Source organism: Pyrus communis, chromosome 14 (genome assembly GCF_041283825.1).
Source record: "Pyrus communis isolate YQ-2024b chromosome 14, ASM4128382v1, whole genome shotgun sequence".
In the NCBI taxonomy this organism is placed as follows: Eukaryota; Viridiplantae; Streptophyta; class Magnoliopsida; order Rosales; family Rosaceae; genus Pyrus; species Pyrus communis.
In genome coordinates, this window is record NC_142578.1 from 23,073,166 (window position 1) to 23,087,759 (window position 14,594).

The window sequence follows — 14,594 nt, forward strand, 5'->3', positions numbered from 1 at the left end:
TACAAACAATTTAAGTCGTGCAGTGATACAACGTGGTCATCCGACCACACGCACACACTAAAACACGCATCCCTTGTGTTTGTTGCCCATTTACAAGCATTCGAACAGACCGAAAAATCTCTCTAATCTATTGCTTAAATTTAGAAATAAGTAATTGGATTATATTTGCTATACTGATTAGTGTTTTCCTCTTGAACCTCATCTTGGAAGTACTTTTAAATGACTGAAAGCATTTGTAGAGAAATTATTTTTAGACTCCAAAAGTACTTGAAGTGTTTCATGTACAAAGCACCAGAAAACACATCAAATACTTTTCCACGATTAATTTGCATTTTTACAAATGATTAATATCAAAAACACTTTCTCAAAAAGCCATTTCATCATTTAAAAGCACTTCCCAAACATCTCAAAGTTCAACCCTCCCCGTCTCTATAGTTTACATGAGTTTATTACATGTACCCATCGTTTATCGGAATAAAAAAAATGAAAATGCAAATCCCATCGCAGCCTTTAAGTCCGTTGGATGCGAATTGGCCACATATTAACATTTTCGAACCAAATAATTACCTTACTATATCCGACTCACTTGCCAAAAAATAAAAATAAAAAACCAAATATACTCTGATAAGGATAGTACATCAAAATCTTCACTCGGAAAATTGAGTTTACACTTTACAGAGAATAACTAAGTTACTATTTACAAACACTGCGATGTCCGTATTACAGGGCAAAAAAGTTGCATCTTCTTCTACTCAATGCTCATAAATATACGCCAGCGCCGGAATGTTTTCGAGGTTTTCTTGTTCATTCTGTGTACACGATTCAGAAAACGTCTCCTCTCAGGGAATTTGCAGCCCTCTGTATGGCTCTGGCAACTCTCCAGATCTCGTGCTGAATTTTGGCCTGCCCTTCTCTGCTACTCATTCTCTTTGCTCGAAGCATTGCATCGCCCACTCCGGGAAAGAAGGATAGTTTGCTTCCATGCTCACCAGGAGGCCCATAAACCTACAAGAGGGGCAAAGTGATCACGCAATGCGTTTGTATGTACCCTTCTTCGTCTCTCTTTTCTTTTTAACTACCATAATCAATACCTACTGATTCTCAATCAGCTTTAGGAAGTCAAGTAAAAAGAAAACTACTTACAAGATGCTTGAACCACTGTCTTCCTTCGAGTCCATCTGAATCCAGGAAGCCTCTTTCAGCAAGCATCAGCCGATCATTCAGTGCCCGCTTCTTCAAAATTACAAGCTCACTTGTATTTTCTTGCTCTCTCAGCTCCTGCACTTCAAAAAATTACAGGGATAAATTTCACAGAATTTCCAGAAACGTTTATGCTTGTTCTGCTTCAGAACAAGAATAGAAAATAAACCAATGCAGTGCTATATGCATGTCATTATAATTTCACTTGTTTAGTTTCAACACGATATCAAAAATGACATTGTTGACCTTTGACATTATTTGACTAATAGACGGCAACAACGAAGTGTCAATATGTCTATTTTGAAGATTTTACCTGTGCTTCATCTTCAGCTTCTTTGGCAGCATAGGCAAACTCCTGAATTGCTGTTGTGAGGGGATGTAGAGATACACCCCCGTCCAACAAGTTGCTCAAAACATCTTCATAATGCTGCCCAAAATTCATAAAGATGTCGGTTTAGAATTTAGTTTAAAAAGGACCAACCATATGCATGAAAAAAAAGCTTAGACCGCCCATCTTTTTACCCACACGTACAATAAAAATACAATAGTATTCTTGACACATTTGTTAAACTGATGAAGATTCGCCTTTAAATAATTTTCCTATTACATCGTTTCCTTCTATCCATGATAAAAATTTTAATTCTTGCAACCTGTTTCTCTCTTACGTTTATTGATTCAACCAAAACGAAAGCCACAAGTAAAAATGATAATATCAGTATTTCACAAAATAATTTAACAAAAGAAGTTAATAACAAAATTTGGAGAAGATTCACACCTTTAACTGATGCGCATAAGAGAGGAAATTGAAAGGTAGAACTGAATCGTCAGCCAGGTGAAGGGCAAGAAGTCCCCACATTCCAGCAACTGAGGAGAAGTTCCATTGAACTTTTAACAGTAAAGGAATCGTCTTCAAATATATAAAAAAGTCAACAACAGATAGTTTTGTGGACAAGTCTGTAAAAAGTATGCTTACCAGCCACATGTCTCTGAAAGAAAGGATCTCCAAAGTTTATCATCCACTCATAAGCATCATATGCAGTGTGATAAACAGAAAAATCTGAACACGAATCAAGAGTCATCACACTACTGCAGTATTAATATAAAACTCAATTTTTCCATCCGATTTACTAGAAGGAAAATAAAAGATGTACCAATTCCATAGTACATATCCATGGAAGGAATCCCTGCATGTTGCAAAAATGGGGCAAAATCAGAATCCACTGCACTGAGTCTTTGGACCTGAAAACCCATGACAGAACATGTGACCAAAACTGTCATGGCAGGATAATACATGAAAGTATGGAGCAAGAACGGGAATTGCAGATAATCACTTACATCAACCCTTCTATTTGCTGTCATCCATTTCTCATATACAGTGGCACCCACCGAGTCTGGATCTTTAACCTGAGGTCACATTGAATAGTAGTCAAGGATATATCACTCAAATACGAGGTGCAACACTGACTCACACCCAAAGAAAATAACTTTCTTCTATTTGTAGTTACTGGTTATGATTATTTTGTTTACCTTCTTTGTGACCTCAAGAATGAGATTGTCCAGCTGAGGAGTCGAGCGGACAAAGAATCCTGGCCCTTGAACCGCACAATCTACATTAAGGTAGGCAATGGCTTTGGAGCCCAAATTGGCAATGTTTTGTTCAACCCACTCAGTAGATCCTACCTGGGAACACCAAACCTTGAGAGATCAATAAATTCAAGTATTCTGATTAATAAACCTAAGTATTATATAATAAAGTCACTTAAATATCTGATGCAAAACAATGACTGTGACTGGCCAGAGTCTTTTGGTAATGAAGACGCAGAATCACCTACCATTCCAAACTCTTCTGCGTCCCAACTACAGAGAATAATCGTCCTCCTAGGATTCCAACCCGAACGCATCAAAAGAGAATATCTACGAGCAATGTCAAGTAATGCTGCAGTTCCACTATTGGGGTCAACAGCCCCATACGTCCACGCATCTCTATGGTTTCCAAGCAGCACATAGCGGTCGGGCTCTTGTGAACCCCTTATGACAGCAAAAACATTATGAATCTTCACCACCTTTTTCTCCCCCTAAAATTATGACACAGAAAATATAAGAGAGAATATATATATATATATATACGAGGAGAGAGGGAGCAGGGAAGATTTATAGGTAGGTAAGCAAAATATTTAAAAGCAAAAGACGATGATATAAAAGATAGATTACGGCTATAGCTGCAAAAATGATATCGATTACAAAGTAAATGTTGCAACAGAAAGTGACAAAACAACAGGTTTCTAACAGAGAGACTAAAAGACAAGCTCTGCTCTTAGAAGCACAATGCAAGAGACACATGCACTCCTCCCCAAATTGGCAAAAATCTCCAATGTAGAGCTTTAAATTATAACACCTCCCCACTGCCCACATCCAATTTTGGCTAAACTTTACACAACCACCAGTTCGGATTACATAACAGAAATAACAGAAAACACCAAAGTCAAAAAACCACGCATTGCCAAATTTCCAAGCCACCACCTTTCACACAACATTTGACTAAAATCCATGCAACAGAGAAAAATGGGCACCAACAAAAACCGACCTTGTAAGTGAAATTCACCACTGTCGGGCCGGGCCCCACCCCGCGCACTGCGGCGGGCAGCGATTCCCGCCACGCTGGCGGCACAGTAGCGCCGCCGAGCCACCCCAGAAGGGTTTCGGCAGCTTCCGCGGACAGGGGCATGGATGGAATTTTCGGAAACCTTTTCAGTACCTCAGGGTCGTCCAGGTCCAGCCTCTCGGCTCCGTCGACCCCGGCCCACCCGGGGCTCAGTGGGTCCCCCACGCCGTTCATAACAAACCCTCTCTCAAAACCCTTCTTAAACCCCCCATTCGCTTGACCACCGGCCCCCTCGGTGTACAATAGCACAGCCAGCGCACCGTTTTTCTCGGCCTTCCTAACGACTTCGCCTCTGGACACGTCATCGCCTCTTCTAATAATCACCACGCACCCGCTAACGTTCACCCCGAGCTCCCCCAGCGCACGATAGTCCTCGTCCGTGCCGTGGTTGGCGAAGGCGAGCTTGGCGTGCGCCGACCCGGAGGGGGAGTACGCGTGGTACGGTGGAACGACGCCGTCGCGATTACTGTTGAGGCCGGGTTCGGTTAAGGGGATGTCCACGCGGGAGCCGTTGATAAAATGTGCAGAGAGTGAGGAGTGGAGTGGGTAGGAGAGGAGGGCGTTATAGTGGGCCGAGCGGGTGACAAGGCCCAGGCCCAGGAAATGGGCCTGGACGAAGCTGGCGGTGTCCAAGGATGGCGGGGTGCCGGCTAGGTGGGGATGGAGGGTAAGGGCGCGGAGGTAGGAGGAGAGGGTGGCGTTGGTGGCATGGGAGAGGAAAATCTGGCGGAATCGGAGGGCAGAATGGGAATTTGAGGAGGAGAGTAGAGGGTGGGGGAAATGCAGGGTATAAAAACCCAGAATGCCGATGATGAGGAGGGAGAGGAAGGTGCACGTGGGTGATGGCTTTGAAGCGAAGAGAGTGGTGGAGCTGGGGAGGAGCTGACCCATTTTGACTTTTTCACAGTCTATACTGGTTATGGAGAGGAGAGAGAAAGTTACGTTTAGGGGAGAGAGAGAGAGAGAGTTGGGGGGAGGAGCCTAGGAGGAGAGAGAGATGAGGGTGGTAGTTTCAATGGGGGGTTTGGGACTTTTAGGCTGCTGGCCTAACAGTTATGAGTTTCGGTGGGAGTTACTATTTCATATTAAAATGGAATAGTTTTCTTTTTTTCATAAAACAAAATACTCGTGCTAGATGTTAATTGTTGCGCATAGGATGTGGAACTAAGTGACTCAAGAACTGTAGAAAGAAAGAGAATTAAAGAGGGAGGCACAACTTATAGAAAAAATGAGGATTTAAGTTAAGTTGAGATCGGTAACTTTTTTAAATTTTAGCTTCAATATTTCCAAAACAGCCTCAAAATGTTTTTTAATTAAAAAAAAAAAAAAAAAACTCTTGTTATGTCTTAATTGTGTCTAAATCGTTGATTGTCTTTAAATTGTGTTCAGAACATGTCCAAAACATGTTGATGTATCAAAATGTCCAATACTTCAGCAACCTATATCTGATGAATTTATATTTCTAACACGAGTAATGCAGAGTAGAATCAACATTTTGATGCACAACATTATACTACAACTCTGAAAATCTATAAACCAAATTATTTCATGGCAACGACAGTCGAAGACAAGCCAAGGACCGAAAGGGTGTCGACAAGATGGGTTTGAGATGTGCAAATCAAGGAGAGACGCTGTCGAGGCGATTGGAGATGTGATGTTGGCCCACTAAATCTTTTAATATAATTTGGGTTCATGGCCCACCGATTTTTCCTAGAACAAGCAAAAGTAAAAGCAAAAGTGTTGAGATTAGAATATGTCACAGTTAAAAAGGAAGGGAATCCTTCTTTTTCTCGGGCAACTGAGTGAGGGGAATGTGTATGGTGGCAGTGTGTGCGTATGTCACAGTTAAAAAAGTACGGAATATTATCACTTAGTATTATGATATTGTGATATTCTTTTTCATTTAGAATTGAAAAGTCTTAGGTTTAAACCTTGTGAATTACGAATTCGATACCAAACTAGATTGCTCATTATGTGACTTATCCGAATTTTCCCTCGTCTTAATGTAAAATTATATCGATCTATTAAAAAAAGTACAAAATATTTTATGTTTCAAAGCACCCAAAAAGTTTCTACTTGAAAACTATAATAGGGACTTTTTATTTAGATTTTTTTAAATAAAAATAGACGTTAAAATAAGAGTGGATATTTTTAATTACTTGAATTACAAATTTTTATTAAATTGCAATTTTATCATAATTTACAAATTTCTTCCCTAATAAAAAAAAACTTAAATGTGGATTAATGAATGTGATTGGAAAAGTTTAGTCCAATATCATAGATTCATATGTGTCTAATTGCTTTAGGGTTTTGGAGTCTTTGGACTAGCACTAGTTTACCTCCAATCTAGGTTTTGATTTTTAAGTTCAAGTATGAAACTCGGGGTGTCACATCCCAGCCCGGGGCGGATCACTTCCCGGGCCCGTTCCACCACCGTAGCACGATATTGTCCGCTTTGGGCTTACCATTCCCTCACGGTTTTGTTTTTGGGAACTCACGAGTAACTTCCCAGTGGGTCACCCATCATGGGATTGCTCTAGCCCCCTTCTCGCTTAACTTCGGAGTTCCTACGAAACCCGAAGCCAGTGAGCTCCCAAAAGGCCTCGTGCTAGGTAGGGATGGGAATATACATTTAAGGATCACTCACCTGGGCGATGTGGGATGTCACACGGGGTTTGTGCATATGATTGTTAGTTGGTTTTTACGTTTAGAGTTCAAGGTACGCGTATAAGTTTTGAGTATAAGGTATGAGGCCTCGTACACATAATAGCATATGTGGTAACTTGTTTCACATTTACTGTAACATCCCGTCCCAAATTTCATTTTAACGTACGTGTGAATTTACGATTTTACCCCTAATTTGTTCGTTTACGCTTAGTGTTGTGTTGTGTGGGTTGTGGGACCACACACACTCATACATTTTCTTTTTCTTCCCGGGATTCCCTCTCTCTTTCCCTCACTTTCTGTCACTCTGTCTCTCTCTCTCTCTCTCTCTCTCTTCCTCCCCGAGTTCATCTTCTTCTTCTTCTTCATTCTACATACGGACACACACACAAACCAACTCAAACCTTCACCAATCAAGGAACCAATTACACCATTGAACTCGTGAGGTTGTGAGGAGCACAACCATATCAATTCCAGGTAAGAATTCGAACGTTTTCACGTCGTTTCAACAATGGCCGAATTATGCACTGTTCATGCAAACCTAATCTAGCTTGTTTTAGGAGATTCTAAGCTTGTAGTTGTGTTTGTGAGGTTCCCAGGAGCTTGGGAGTAGTTCGTTGGACGAATTTGGACGTCGGGAAGGCTAGGTTCGAAGTTGGCCGAACTTGGATCGTTGTTGCAGGTGAGATTCCATGGTTTTTAGGCCTTAAAATTCGTTGGGTCATGTTCTACTAGCTTTAAGGTTGATTTTGGTGCAAGAAACGTGGAAAAAGGTGGAAAAACGAGAGAGATATAGTGAGTTGCAGGTTTTCCGGCGACGGCGACGGCGCTGGCGTCGGGGATAGACTGGAGAAGGAGACGGAATATTCCTGACGCCGTTAACGACATCTGGTTAGATTTAACGGAATATTCCGTTAGTTGACGGAATATTCCTGACGGCGTCTGTTGACACCGTCAGTGTGCATGGCACGTGGCCGCGCGTGGGGGGCGCGTAGGGCCGTGCCTTGGCCGGCGGGTGGGGGCGCGTGCGGGGTCCAAAAAATTATTCTAAAAATATGAGTGTGATCCTGAGGTTGTGTAGGTCACGTTGGTATATTCAATTGTCCAATTTGAGCAATGTATGAGAAGTTATTACGAGAAGTTGCTTAGGTGCTTTTAAATTAACGTTTTCGTAACTTTGTCGCGTATAGGTGATTCGTATTCCGAGGACGAACGTACACACTCGAGGCAGGGGGGCTACGACCCTTCTAATTACCAGTGAGTGGGCTTTTGTTTTCCGTATATACCTATATACATTTATATTCCCATAAATTAAATAGAAAAGGTTATTTGTTTTATGCCATGCATCATATGAATGACGTTTACGCATCATCACATGCATTGGTAGTGGCATACATTTATATATGTGTATTGGTGCTGTGGACGCACAGGTAAGTGCCAGGTAAGCGGTATTCATGTTGTTATGTAATAGTAGTTTGAAATGCTTAGAGAGCTCATAATCTGCACCCCCGGTGTTAGTGCTCCCGCCCAGGGCCAGGGCATAGTCCTTCACGTGATGTTCACCCGCACCACACGCTCGCCTTGGATCCAAGTTAGGTGCAAGCCTTGTCGTGCAGACCACATTAGGTGGTTCCAACTCGTAGGTGACCCGCGATTATTCGCATAGTCTTCACGTGATCGTAGCACTAGAGCGTATATATCACACCCAGTCCTGTCGTACAGACCACGTTAGGTGGTTCCGACTCGTGTGCAGATTCAGATGTTGAGTTGAGATTGGAGCTCTATATGCAGCGGTACATGTCACGTTAGGTGACTCCCGGCTGCCAGATTATATGTTATTGATGTGAATTATACTTGAGCATTTACATTTGATTATGAGATTCTGTTGTGGCATATTCTCGAGCATGAATGGCATATTGTGAGCATGAATGGCATATTGTGAGCATGAATGGCATATGGTGGAGCATGATTGGCATACCTATACATACGTATATATGTTCATTTTCTGGGAAGTATACAGGTTTTACGGCGAGGGGTTAAAATGTATTTTGCTAAAGAGTTTTCAAAGAACTTTGTTTTTGCCCACTCACGCTTTTGTTTTTGCGCCCCTCCAGGTTCTAGTGGTCTAGCAAGTTCGGTGGTTTATCCCAGAGGGCGTCCTGGCATTTCTGACAGACATTCACCATTGTAGGGTCACCTTCGGGTGTATATATGTCGCATTTTCCTTTTTGACTGCTATAGACTTGCTCTGAAATTGTGTCTCACATACACTAGTCCTTTGTATGCTAGTAGGTTTTTAATTATTCGTACTTTTATATTACTATCTTCATAGCTTCCGCACGCGCACATGGCTACGTCACCTTCGTGTGACGGCCAGCACGCCCTGATCTCGGTCGGGGTGTGTCATTTACCAGTCCCTTTTTTTAAAAAAGAAAAGAAAAGAAAGAGTGACGACATTACATAAAGAAATTATTTTTTTAATTACAAATCACAATCTGATACCTATATAGATGAAGAAAAAAAAAAATCAAATTTTCACATTTTTTTTGGCCTCATATACAATTTTTTCCTCAAATTAAATAAATCAAATAAAAACAAATTTGTAAGAAGAAAAAAAAAAGTATTTATCATTCCCAAAGAAAACACTACCTCTATCCCTCTTTAAAAAGTTGATGCACGAACTGTCAGTTAGTATTACCATCTAATGGTATTTCTTCACTTGTAAGTGAGAAATCTTAGGTTTGATTCTAGCTTATTGTGAAACTAAATCATTTATTTTTTTTTTAATGTAGATAATATCGTTTATTCAAAAGAAAAAAAAATAAAAAATAAAAAATAGAAGCAAAAACCAACTATTCCATACCTTTCCACCTAAACGAAAAAGGGGTTGCACCAAGACAGCCATACTGCTGATAATTGGGTTTTAAAGTGAAGACGAGACATGAAAAAGTGGAGCACTTTACTTCCCATGCATATTTTTAAGGAAAACTAATGAAAATGGTTTTGAAAACTTTGAGTTTTAATGATAAAGGTAAAATAAAAGATAAAATGAATAGTACTAAGTTTGACTTTTTAGTGTAAAAATATGATTTTTTTATTAAATTGAACAGTACCGCAAACTTTACGTTAAAACTCTCATAAAAGGATTTGTTATAATTTTTTTTATTATTATTATAAACAATATTGCTACTTTAATTTTATATATATACGAATCATGTCTTGAGACTGATCCCTCACACTATCAATGGAAACTAGATGTCAGCAAGCGGCACATAATTGAAATTGGACAACCTCACAACCCAATAAATGTAGTTGAAATGACAAATCGAATGTCGCATGATCGAGTGTGACCGCATGATTGATTGTTGAGGTAGGACCCTCACAAATTCATACTATTATTTGTCAATTAGGATGTCCTCTCATTCTTATAAGACAATTGATACACTTGACTTATCTAATTTATACTTTTTACACATCTCATCTTAGTTCACACGTAACTTTTCAATTGTTTAATAACGTTAATGTAATTAATATATAGGGTGATGATTTTCACACATTGCATTTTACTGGCACACACCCTAAAAAACTGTTACTAGTTCTATATTGAAAAGATATGTGAGAGGTAAAACGGATGAAGATTACCACCTTATATTGAACTACAAGAATTAGAATCACTCTCTTAGAACTCAGATTTTCCGGTGCACCATGCGAAAGGCCTAAACTAGACTAGAGAGAAGAGAAAATATTTAAACCTGAAACACATCGAATTAAAAATGAATACTCTATCTACTAGAATGATCGACCACTTGCATGCAAAAAACATTTTGTAAATTCGAAACATGTTCCTTTTAGCTTGATTTTTACAATGGAAAAGAATGAGAATCCGAGTGTCTATTTTGTTTCCTTTCACTTTCATTTCCCACTTTATAATGTCATACCAAAAGCAGAGTTGGTTGAGTGTTCATGCCAACCCAAGGTGAGTGGCCGCATCATTAAGCTTTGGTGCATCCAAATCTCTCTCTCGTGAAAAAGTCATACCGACAACAATTGCAATCATTTTTTTTTATACTTCCCAACTTTGTAGATAAAGATTCGACCTATTTTCGATCCATTGAGTTACTATTCTCGAATTTCTAAAAACTAAGGACCTGTTTGATAGCGTATTAAAAAAATTTAGAATTTTTCAAAACATTTCTTAAAAAGTTCTTTAAAAAGAATTTTATTTAAGATTTAAAAACTTGTTGATACTCAAAATTGTCTTTAATTTCAATAATTAAAAGGAAAAAAAAAACCCTATCCCCCCCTGCGGGTGAATTCAAAAACTAGTACCAATTGGATAGACAAAGATATCCAAAGAGAGCGTCAAAGGAGAGAGAGATGAAGGAGAGGAGAGAGAAATAAGAGCGCGATTTGGAAGGGAGGAGATAGAAAGAAAGGAGAGAGGGGATCAGAAGAGGAAATAGAAAGATATGAAAGAGATAAAAATGAGAAATATCATAAATGAGTGAGGAGAGGAGATGAGAGATAAATAAGAGAGTGGTTTGGAAGGGAGGAGATAGAAAGAAAGGAGAGGGGATTAGGAGAGGAAAGAGAAAGATATGAAAGAGATAAAAACGAGGAAGATCATAAATGAGAGAAGAGAGGATAGGAGAGAGAAAATACTGATTTGGAATTCAAAAACCCTTTAAAACTCACTTTTTGTGTTTTTTTAAAGTAGACTAATTTTTAAGTTATTTTGACTTCAGTTTTTTCAAATAGTCCAACTAAACAAGTATTCAAAAGTGTAACACGCAGAAAGTATTTTTACATCTAAAATGTTAAATTCAAATAAAGTGCCAGATAGACTCTAAACCAAATTTCGTAATTGGTTTATTTTTAGTTTTATATAAAAACACTACCAACTCCCAAACAAAATGAGTAATTCAATTTTTATGGGTAATGTGTGAAATATTGTTTATTATTGTATGGATTCACTTGAAATTAGAATCAGTGTGGTACCGGCCAACCTCTCTCCCATGCCGAAATGAAGTACTTACAGGAAGGAGTAAGAAGTTCGTTTCTCTTTTTGTGTCACTCAAACATCGACCACCGGCGAAATAATACGTTATCCATCACCGTAAAATGGTGAGCATCGCCACCACATTATGTCCTCTTATGAAAATATCATGCGGTGGATCAGAAACATATAATTTGACAGATCCACTAATGCGTGTGATCTAATGGACACAATTATTTACACCCATACTTCATGTAGCATTCTGAATGCTCGTAGAAAACTGACACAAGGCTTATCCATACAACCAGCATTCACATGACATTGCCGTAGTTTGTAGACATTTTCTTTTCATAAAATGCACCAATCCGAAAACTGCACACATCGAAATGGGAACAACGTACCTCGCTGCTTCTGATGTTACTCGCAGAAAAAGATGTTGGTTTTAGGTTTTGTTTCTCAACTTGATCCTAAATGAATTCCGGAATGCTTTTAAAAGAAGCACGGCTGGCAAAAGCAGTCGATTGCATGCATCAGTTTCCTCCGGGGCCCTACTGCATTGGCACCCATGTCTTTGAGCTTCTTCATGGTCAGATTCACCAACTGGAACTTACTCAGACCTTTCCTCTGGAAAATCCTAACAAACTGCCCCAGTCCTAGTGATGCTAACCACCTGCTTAACCCGCCAGCTTTCTGAAGCTTCCTCTCAAGATTCAGAGCTCTCAGCTTTTGATTCAGCAGCATTCCCTGATCAAGGAAAATACTCGGGCCATGTCGTAATTTTCTTGGCTGAATGATGGCTTTTGATGTTTTAAATACCCCCGGTGTTCTACGAGACTGTGAAGTAGCAATCTGATCTGGATTTCGTAATTCCATTCTTACATCTCGCTTGATTGACTTCCCAAATGTTGAAACGTAGTCAGCAGGAGGAGATTTTCTACTAACTTGAACAACCCTTTTATGAGCAATAGATTTAATCCTCTTTTGCTCCTGAACTGAAGTCGTCTTAGGACATGTCTCAGTCTCGACAGGAAACTGTGATTTGTTTCCTTCCGCTTCTCCGGCCACAGGTTGCAGCTGGACTGGTCCTGGATTTGGCGGTGGAGATTTATTAGCAACAGGCAGGGGAGGTATCAGAATTTTGACTCTCTGCTTCTTAACTATCACCCAATTATCTTGCAGATCAGGATCATTATCGGAGTTTGAAGACTCAATTAGACCACCAGTGGAGGTATTATTCTTGTGCTGGGCAACCCCAAGCTGCGTTTGCCTTTTCTTTGCCATCAGCAGAGAACCTGCTCGTGAAATCAAATGTTCACTGGATCAGAAACAATGAGATCATTGCCGACTTGAAATTCGCCTCCGTATCTTAAGCGATTTAACACGATACAACGAATACTTCAGAATGCAAAGGTTTTACCCAGTAAAAAACTTTACAGTAGGTTTCTATCAAAATTCAGAAACGAAGTCCGACGAAAACACTGCGATTATTGAGCTACTAATGAGTAATGAGTGCAACAAACAAAATCGAAACTTTTGGTATATGCACGGACTTTTCTTTTCAGATGGAATTAAAGCATCCAAATTTTTATGTTCATCTAAATATCATATCTACAAAAATTCATTGGATTTGGAGATCGAACAAATGGACGGTTATTTGTGCAAAATTATACAAAATTTAATAATTTTGGATTGAATGAAAGAGAGAGTCTTGTTGTACATCAAACAAAACTGAATAATTTTAACTGGATTAAAGTTTCAAATAAATTCATGCATTTTCAAGAACCCAAACAATCCCAGAAGCTAATGAAGCAAAGAGTCATGCTTACACAAGCAAAGATTAAAGAGCAAACAAGAAAATCCAAATGGGGAAATTTACCAGTAGGAAGCTGCTGGAGGAGGAGGCGTGATGGGTCGGTGGTTGTTGATTCGGGGACGGCTTCTGGGCGGTGGATCTCAGAATCTCAGATCAAACGGGTTTGGGTCGGGTGCGGGGGTGGGTATCGGTTTCAGTAGGGTTCGCAGCTGAAACCTGAATCTTTTGGTTTAGGAGAAGAGAGGCTGTCTATCCTCTGCCGACTGCAGCCGACGGACACCGGGTGCTAATCGAATCGAGTTGATGGAGGAACAATTGTCAACTGAACAGTTCAAATTTACCCCACATATATGTTTTTGTTGATATTTAACCCACATATTGTTTATTGCTCAATTACGCCACAAATTTTGTTACACCTTCTCAATTGAGTCAAATTCTATAAGTATAATTTATTTTTTTATTTATTTTTTTTTTTATAAAAATTGGTCAAAAAGGGTTTATCACAAATTTACCCCAGGATTCCATGAACATTACACTTTGTTTGGATGAGAAATTTAAAATTACTAAGGGTTTTTTTTTTTTTTTTTGGACAAACGGTATTATATGCACTAAAGGGAGGATGATGAGACTTAGCCTCATAATGGGCTAGCAATAATGTGGTTCAGATTCGTTTTTAGCAAGAATTGAACCTAAGACCTCTCACTTACAAGTGAAGAGAAATACCACTAGACTATAGTACTAAGTGGAAGATTACTAAAGAATTTTAAAATGACGGAAATTGGAATGACGAAATTTTATTTTCTAGAATTTGTAAATTTCTTGTTTGGTTAGCCTAAAAGAATAATGAAATTTTATTATTGAATTTGTTATTTTTAAACTTTCATTCACAGAAATTTAGAAATGACACATGTTTATATAGAATTTGAATTTGGTGGTCCCAAATTTCAATTTTTTTCTACGAGGACATTCTAAATTTCTATGATTATGAATTCAAATAAGGGAATTGATGCATGTCAATTTATAAATTATGACTTAAATCCAAGTTTTTTTTCCTCATTCAAACAATATGTTAGGGGGTTTGTTCCACAATAGTTTTTTTCTTTTTTTTTTTTTTTGTTCGGGGTCCCAAATTTTTTTTATTATTTTTTAAATTTTTTTGGGGTAAATGAATGATTATATTAAAAGAGAACCAAAAGAAGCAACAAACTACAACACAACAATGGCAACAAATGTCACATCCCCGCCTGGGGCGGACCACT

General features: G+C 39.0%; 2 protein-coding genes across 4 annotated transcripts; both read right to left on the reverse strand.

Annotated features, from left to right (window-relative positions):
- Positions 1 to 597: 597 nt before the first annotated feature.
- LOC137713063 (putative glutamate carboxypeptidase AMP1) lies at positions 598 to 4,968 on the reverse strand. 2 transcript variants are annotated; one of them, XM_088684785.1, is made up of 10 exons: positions 3,785 to 4,968; positions 3,029 to 3,275; positions 2,728 to 2,876; positions 2,536 to 2,604; positions 2,352 to 2,439; positions 2,174 to 2,257; positions 1,976 to 2,064; positions 1,514 to 1,627; positions 1,144 to 1,278; positions 598 to 1,005 (listed from the first exon to the last, which is right to left on the reverse strand). In XM_088684785.1, the coding sequence occupies exons 1-10, from the start codon at positions 4,751 to 4,753 to the stop codon at positions 823 to 825; spliced, it is 2,127 nt and encodes a 708-aa protein (XP_088540911.1). In that variant the 5' UTR covers positions 4,754 to 4,968; the 3' UTR covers positions 598 to 822. The 2 variants fall into 2 exon arrangements, with proteins under 2 accessions (XP_088540911.1, XP_088540910.1); XM_088684784.1 differs by having other exon boundaries at positions 1,976 to 2,085.
- Positions 4,969 to 11,637: 6,669 nt separating this feature from the next.
- On the reverse strand, positions 11,638 to 13,675 carry LOC137713612 (Sterile alpha motif (SAM) domain-containing protein). 2 transcript variants are annotated; one of them, XM_068452933.2, is made up of 2 exons: positions 13,399 to 13,675; positions 11,638 to 12,814 (listed from the first exon to the last, which is right to left on the reverse strand). In XM_068452933.2, the coding sequence occupies exon 2, from the start codon at positions 12,801 to 12,803 to the stop codon at positions 12,012 to 12,014; it is 792 nt and encodes a 263-aa protein (XP_068309034.2). In that variant the 5' UTR covers positions 12,804 to 12,814; positions 13,399 to 13,675; the 3' UTR covers positions 11,638 to 12,011. The 2 variants fall into 2 exon arrangements, with proteins under 2 accessions (XP_068309034.2, XP_088539855.1); XM_088683729.1 differs by having other exon boundaries at positions 11,638 to 12,837; positions 13,399 to 13,665.
- Positions 13,676 to 14,594: the final 919 nt, after the last annotated feature.

What these genes read in the sequence shown, in the direction of transcription:
- LOC137713063 (XM_088684784.1), bottom strand. Translation starts at nt 4,753, where the DNA reads ATGGGTCAGCTCCTCCCCAGCTCCACCACTCTCTTCGCTTCAAAGCCA. An exon ending in TTCTTGAGGTCACAAAGAAG is followed by an intron (nt 2,605 to 2,727) that starts GTAAACAAAATA and finishes ATGTGACCTCAG; the next exon opens with GTTAAAGATCCAGACTCGGT. An exon ending in GACAGTGGTTCAAGCATCTT is followed by an intron (nt 1,006 to 1,143) that starts GTAAGTAGTTTT and finishes CCCCTCTTGTAG; the next exon opens with GTTTATGGGCCTCCTGGTGA.
- LOC137713612 (XM_068452933.2), bottom strand. Translation starts at nt 12,803, where the DNA reads ATGGCAAAGAAAAGGCAAACGCAGCTTGGGGTTGCCCAGCACAAGAAT.